The sequence below is a fragment of the Choloepus didactylus genome, chromosome 16 (genome assembly GCF_015220235.1).
Source record: "Choloepus didactylus isolate mChoDid1 chromosome 16, mChoDid1.pri, whole genome shotgun sequence".
NCBI classification, from domain to species: Eukaryota; Metazoa; Chordata; class Mammalia; order Pilosa; family Megalonychidae; genus Choloepus; species Choloepus didactylus.
In genome coordinates this window covers 72,196,161-72,203,270 of record NC_051322.1, presented here as the reverse complement: position 1 = coordinate 72,203,270, position 7,110 = coordinate 72,196,161, and the positions used below count along the sequence as shown (strand labels likewise).

General features: G+C 41.2%; 1 protein-coding gene across 2 annotated transcripts in view; it reads left to right on the top strand.

Moving 5' to 3' along the window:
• The first annotated feature begins 255 nt into the window (after nucleotides 1-255).
• The window catches only part of AFG3L2 (AFG3 like matrix AAA peptidase subunit 2), a 53,963-nt gene continuing 47,108 nt past the window's right edge, over nucleotides 256-7,110 (top strand). The window contains exons 1-3 of one of the 2 annotated variants that reach the window (XM_037805715.1): nucleotides 256-463; nucleotides 5,517-5,616; nucleotides 6,026-6,100. In XM_037805715.1, the coding sequence (XP_037661643.1) occupies nucleotides 347-463; nucleotides 5,517-5,616; nucleotides 6,026-6,100 (292 nt within the window). In that variant the 5' untranslated portion in view covers nucleotides 256-346. The remainder of the gene's footprint in view (nucleotides 464-5,516; nucleotides 5,617-6,025; nucleotides 6,101-7,110) is intronic. The other variant, XM_037805713.1, reaches the window with a different exon arrangement.

Genomic DNA, 7,110 nt, shown 5'->3' with positions numbered 1-7,110 from the left:
CCCACCCCGCGCCCCATGCTCCTCCCCTTCGGTCCTGCCACCAGCCTAAGCAGTGGTGGGAGCCGCCGAGAAGCGCGAGCCGGGAAAGCAAAGGGGCGGTACTCCTGCTGAGTGTGCGCGCCCGCCTCAAGGATTGGCCGCTCCAGGACCCCAGCAGCACCATTGGTCTGGGACTCAGCCTTACGGCTGACGTCAGCACGCCGGGGCGGGGCTGGGGCCTGAGTCTGGCGCGCCTTGGTAGGTGGGCACCGGCGGAAGTGTGGCCTACGGCCGGAAGTGAGCCCGGCGTTCTGGGATCCGCGTCTTCCCGGGTCTTTGAGGCGCGGGGCCTGCGTTTGCGGCCGCCATGGCGCACCGCTGTCTGCTGTTGTCCGGCCGGGGCGGCGGCTGGCCCCGCGGCCTGCCCCCGCTCCTCCTGCCTGGAGGCGGTGCGGGCCCTAGCGGGCGAGCCTGCCTCCGCACGGTGAGTCCTCGGTTCCTGCCGGTCCTCAGTGCGTCAAGGTCAGCGGCCCCGCCGCGCCCCTGGGCTACGGGACCCCGGCGCCTCTGCAGGCCTGCGAGTCCCGCACACCCCGCGTCCCTGGTGTTTTATCCCGCTTCCCTGTGAGCATGCTCGTGCTCGTCAGTCCCTGGAAAACCCGCTTTTTGGTAGAATTACATCTCGGCCGCGAGGAGCTTCAGGAGACCACTCCTATTGCGACTTCATTCGGGGCGAATCGTTTCACGGAGATCCGACACGTTTAAGGCGCTGCCCTGTCGTATCTCAGGCACTTGCCTTCACGATGTCGGGAGACAGCATTGACGTGTTGTGTCTGCGTTTGCAGAGGCCGCAGCCTGAGCACAGTGTGGAGTCGAGCTCCTCAACCTCTCCAGCCTCGGTTTTCCTATCTGTACAGTGGGCTGTTGCTGGCATTCTGGGTCTGGCACATATTAACTGCTGTTATTGATAACCTCACCTCTTCAGAGTAGGGACTAAGGTTTCTGTTGTCCCAGGGGCCTGTTCTCAGTAAGAGGCCATTTCTCTTGGCTGCACAGAGCATAGGGGAATACATTTTTCAGAAGTGATGATAGGATATTCTGACAAGCACAGCAGTAATCCGTCTCCAGTCGAGGTTCGTGTATTGATGAGTCCATGTCAGCTATTTCTTTAGAGCGCAGCCTTGCAGCACTCCAGGTGCATACCTAACAGGCAGGATAGCCACGATGGTTTACACCCTGGGGTCGCTGCCTAGTTGGGTGCCCTTAAGGAAGTTAGCTCAGCCTCTTCACTTGAAAGGGGGGCAGTAATAGTACCTGCATTCTACTCTTTGACGCTCCTTCGCCAGTGTTGGACGAATTCCTTAACTGTGTTTTCATCTTTTATGCTCCAAACTGCCTTGCACTAGGTCCTTCTTCAGTTTCTTGTATTGTATCCATTTTCCCATCTTACTTTGCTCTAATTCTTTTCCTTTTGCCCCTACTGAATATTGGACTTCAGCATATATTGGGCAGATAGGAATCTGCCTTCTGAGTTTGCAGATTTTCTGTCAGGAATCTCATCCAAAAGGGCTTCCTGTTAAATGGTACAGATATCACTGTGAAGCACCGAAGAGAGATGCAAAGAAGTCCTCTGGACTGACAGCTGTAGCTGATTGGTTTGGTGACAGATAATCTCTGATACTGTTCTCAAGGTCTAGGTGGGGACCCTGGGGCAACACCTGTGAAGGGAGTCTGTGGGGAACAGGTTTTCCTTTAGGTTCCTGTTCCTGTTAAAGGTCAGACAGAAGCAGTGCTTCTCAGAGTGAGGTTCCTGGGGAAAAGGTTGTGAGGTGTTGAGATGTCAGTTCTCAGATATTGTGCTCAGAGGTATGAAACTGATTATAAAAGCAACTAAAAAGCACTCGTGTAGTCAAACAGGAAAGCTAATCCTCTTAAATGAGGTACTCTAAACTTAACTTTTGTGACTGGGTATCTTTTTGATTATTCTTTGAATGATAGACACCCAGGACTTGGATTAGATAAGCAAAGGAGAAAAGTTTCATTGATGATTCCTTTAGAGGAAATAAACTCAGCATTAAATGCAGTCACAGGGATTATTCTTAGTAGTATTCCAGGTAAACACAGTTTGAAAGTAGAACCTAAAGGGGGCAAATGTTTCGGAGTTCATTGATCTGCAGATGTGGATGGATTACAAACCATGTGCCTAGTTCTGTACTTAGTTATATGGTGATATAAAGCCTCGTTCTTGCCCTCAAAGAACTTTCAAAATTAATGGAAATGTTCATTAAAATTTAGGTAATGCTGTAGAATTTTAAAAGCACGTTTGCTTATCTTATTACATTTGATCCTCACATTAGTACCCTGGAAATGAGACAGGCAGAGCTCTATTCGCAAATTGTGGATGTGTCACTAGACATATTGTGGGTGTTGTTGAAGACTATCATACAGAAAAGTTCATATTGCCAGCTTCAAGGAAATTAGAAGTTCTGAATATACTTGTCCTGGATTTCACATGCAAATGTTAGCTGTAATTGGTTATCAACTTACCCCATTAGAAGGACATGCACATCCCTACCTCTCCATGTTATCTTCTCAAAACTGAATGATCTGCCTCTTCAAACGTAGCCTTCCTCTTAAATGGATGATAGCACTCACCTGCTGTCAACTGGTAGCCTGTCGGAAACATGGCATTTGTCCTCCCTACTCCCCACCCTCACATCCAGTTAAGTCCTTAGAATTTAACCTAAATATTTCTTACATCCATCTCCTCTGTAACCCTATTACTACTCTCTTTAAAAAGAAACTGGACATCTTCATCTCTTGCTTGTTTTATTAGGTAGCCTCTAAACTGATCTCCCTGGTTTAAATATTTCCCGTTGTACACTGTCTTGAATTCCAGGAAAACCAAATATGGTTTTCCTCTTAAAACAAAGACAAAGAAAAGAGCAAGCAAGCAAGCAAAGGAAACACTACTGGCTCCTGGTCACCTGTGGTAGCATTTTCCAAAGTGTGCTCATTTAAACATGAGTTCAAACATGTTTGCATAAAAAGAGGGCCTGTGATCAAATAAGCTTTGGGAAACTTTTGGTTTAACCAAAGTAAAAAGGCAGATTTCTCAGAACCTTTGATATGTTAATCCTTAAGAGGAGAATGTGGTATGATGCTTCCCAGACTTACCTGACTGTGGAACCCTAACCCTTTTTTCTTGTGATTATCTCACACCTTGGGAATTGTTGGCCCATTCTAAAGGAAGAAATCAGGCTTCTCTTTGGCATTGGATATGAATGTTTGTATGGACTCAGGTGCCTGACTTGCTCTCCGTGACACTACTGGGTTGGTTTCTTCATCTATAAAATAGGGAAAATATCTACCATAAACAAATGGAGGGTGCCTTCTGGTGAACCCTACATCCTTTAAGTCCCGGGCTATATGTCACTGTCTTGTGAATTTTTCCCTCGGAACTTAAGCATGTAATTTCTTCCTCCTCTTTGCTGCCTCTGTTCCTTACACTTACAAGTTTTATTTGGTTGCGCTTACCATACTACATTATCATTGATTTCTTCCATGACTTTCTTCCTTGCGTGTCTGAGTTTCTTAAGGGTAGGGGCTGGTTCTGATTCCCATTTTGACCTCCCCACTGCTTGGCAGCAGCTGGCCTGCACTGTATGCTCAATGGATAGTGTTTGCCTTGTCTAGGCTTGAATAATGTCATTTTAGTCTACACTTGTAATGGATTTGGCATTGGAAAAACTTTATTTGATCATAATAAATTCTCATCTATGGTTGGTGGGTATTTCATAGGCCAGTGTTCTGGGAGAGGGTGGGGGAAGGACTTCACCCAACATTAGCTCTAGATTCTCTCAGGCCAGTATTGCTGAAACTATGAACACGGTCAGTGTTTCCATCCTTTTATATTGTATAGAATTTTATATTTATTTGAAGTTAAGTAACCTTATCCTTTTTTATTTATTTTTTGAGTCATGATTCCCATACCATAAAATTCACTTTCTTAAAGTATACAGCTCTTTTATTTTTAGTGTATTCACAAGGCTGTGAAATCATCAACACTATCAAGCCCTAGAACATTTTATCACCCCAAAAGAAATCCTGTACACATTAGCAGTCACCCCGATTTCTCCCCAGCCCTAGTTTACCACTAATCTACTTTTTTTATCTCCAAGGGTTTGCCTGCTCTGGACATTTCATTTATATGGAATCATACAGTTCATGTGTTTAGCTTCTTTCATTAGGCATAATATTTTCAAGGTTCATCCATGTTGTAGCATGTATCAGCTCTTCATTCCTTCTTTTGACTGAATGATATCCCATTGTATGGGTATACCGCATTCTTTTTATGCATTCATTATCTGTTGAAGGACAGTTTGGTTATTTCCCCTTTTTGGCTATTATTTTTGCTGTGAACATTTATGTACAAGTTTTTGCTTGGACATAAGTTTTCATTTCTCTTGGATATATACTGGAGTGGAATTGCTGAATCATATGGTAACTGTTTGACTTTCTGAGGAGCTGCCAAATTGTTTTCCACGGTGGCTGCACCCTTTTACATTCCCACCAGTAACGTATGAGGGTTTTGGTTTCTCCGTCTCCTCCCCAGCGCTTGTCATTGCTATCTTTTTTATTATAGCTGTCCTAGTGGGTATGAAGTGGTTTTATTTGTTTTGCTTTATTTTACTCATGAAATCATAAAGGAGGCAAATGATGAGGGATGCTAATACAGATGAACTTTACTGTAAACATTCCTATCTGTTTAAAAACTTGCTCCCCAAAAAACGGTGAATTTTTTTCTTTGCAAAAGAATAGGATTACTTGAACTTTATCATTGCCAAATTTGGGTATATCCTCTCAGTGTGCCTTGGCATTGATTGCTTTTAATTGTACAGTTAAAAATTTAATAGGAAGCTTCTTTTGTTTATTTACAATACATTTCCAATTAAATAGACACCATTGCAGACAACTTTTTAGCAACATAAGTCATGTAAAGCAGAGATATATCTATAGTGGGACTTTTGTAACCAGGGTTCTCACCAGAATGGCAATGTATTAGATATCTTTAGCAAACATTCCTAATACAAGGGTTATCTGTGATGTTGGACCATAACTTTCCTATCTTTGAACAAAGATAAATTTAGTATTGTATTAACCAGCAGCGTTATCAATGTCAGCATGAAGCAGCAGTTTTTCTGTATCAGTTTCTTTTGAATGCTGCAAATTAAGTAAACAATACCGAAGTGAATGTGTCATCAGAGACTTGTAATTGGGCTGCAATTATAAGTTCTGAATGATGCTGAAGTATTCTTGTCTTCTGGATAATTATGTCATCTGGTGTTATTGCTAGAATAGTGTAGTGCTGAATGCAAACCAGTTCTTTAAAAACTGCTAATCATTCTGTGCTAATCTGTAACCACTTATGGAAAGGAGAAATGTTTCATCCACTTTATGATATTAGGAAATGAAACTTTTTAAAAACTTTTTATCTTACTGTAACCTTCATGCTTTTATTATTTGTCATGTTTCAGCTTTATCGATACGCTACAACTCAAGTAACAACCAGTAGAAATGCTCTTTTCTCAAATGTTATTGCTGTTTATCGAAGACTATGTTCTCGACCTCCGAAAGGTAAACATTTAGGCGTGACCATAATGCTCTACCTTCTTGTTAAAGAGGCGCATCATCTGCAGGCATTTGCCAAGCAGGAGCATAGCTCGTTTCTCAGGTTGCCTTGCCTCTTAACTCATCTTCTCCTGGGAGCACTCTCCCCTACCTCCTTCTCTCTGGTTGAATGATGAAAACAGGTCACTGTCCAATCTAATACTTTTATAGGTAATGAAGTTGGCATGCAAATGAGGCTTCTTCTTTAACACCTGTGTTGTGAATGATATTATTTAGATTGATTTATTCTTGCACAAGAAATGTACATTTAGCTCTACTTTTTAATGATGTATCAGCTGTTTTAAAAATAATTGAAACACACAAAAACTGGTGAATATTAATTTGAAGATATGTTTTTTTTTTCCTTTTCTAACAGGTTTTGAAAAATACTTTCCTAATGGAAAGAATGGAAAAGCTAATGAACCTAAAGAACTCATGGGAGAAAAAAAAGGTACCTTTTGAAAAGATCATGTTTGAATTTAGTGTTTTCCCCTATTATGATGTTGTTGATACTTTTCACTGAAAAAGAAACTATTATCTTAAGTCAGTTCTGAAACTGTAGGTTACAGTATATATAAAATTTTAAAGACCCTGTGTTTTTTTGCACCTTAATATTCTGTTCACATTTTTCAAGTCAAAGTAATTTAGGGTCATCTTAGAGATATTGATCAATCAAAGTAAAGCATGTTTGGTAGATATTTGGCATATCATTTAACCAATGAGAATGCTCTTAGAAGCCAGTACATGTGGTTTATTGACCATCTGTAGTGTGGCATGGCATGATGTAGTTTATTGACACGCACTGGTACAATGTGATGTCCTTGGAGCCTACTTGTAGGAGCTCTTAGAGTTGGTGGCTGCAGGGTGATAGCATTTAGCGTAACACTTGGCACATGTGAGCATTCACTTGGCATCCTTTCTTTTTAGGGAAATGTAAGGAAAATTACAATACAACCCTTGATTTTTTTTTTTTTTTACTTTGATTTTATTGAGATTGTTCACATACCATACAATAATCCAAAGATCCAAAGTACACAGTCAGTTGCCCACAGTACCATCATACAACTGTGCATCCATCACCACAATTAACTTTTTTTTCAATTTTTAGAACATTTTCATTACTCCAGAAAATAAAGACAAAAAAGGAAAACTCAAATCCTCCCATACCCCTAACCATCCCCCCTCCATTATTGACTCATAATATTGGTATAGTACATTTATTACTGTTGATGAAAGAATGTTGAAATACTACTAACTGTAGTACATAGTTTGCAATAGGTATATTTTTTTCCCTATATATACCTCTATTATTAACTTCTAGTTATAGTGTCATAAATTTGTTCCATTTCATGAAAGAGATTGCTAATATTTGTACAGTTAATCACAGACATTGTCCACCACAAGATTCACTGTTTTATACATTCCCTTCTTTTATTTTTTTATTTTTTTATTTTTTATTTT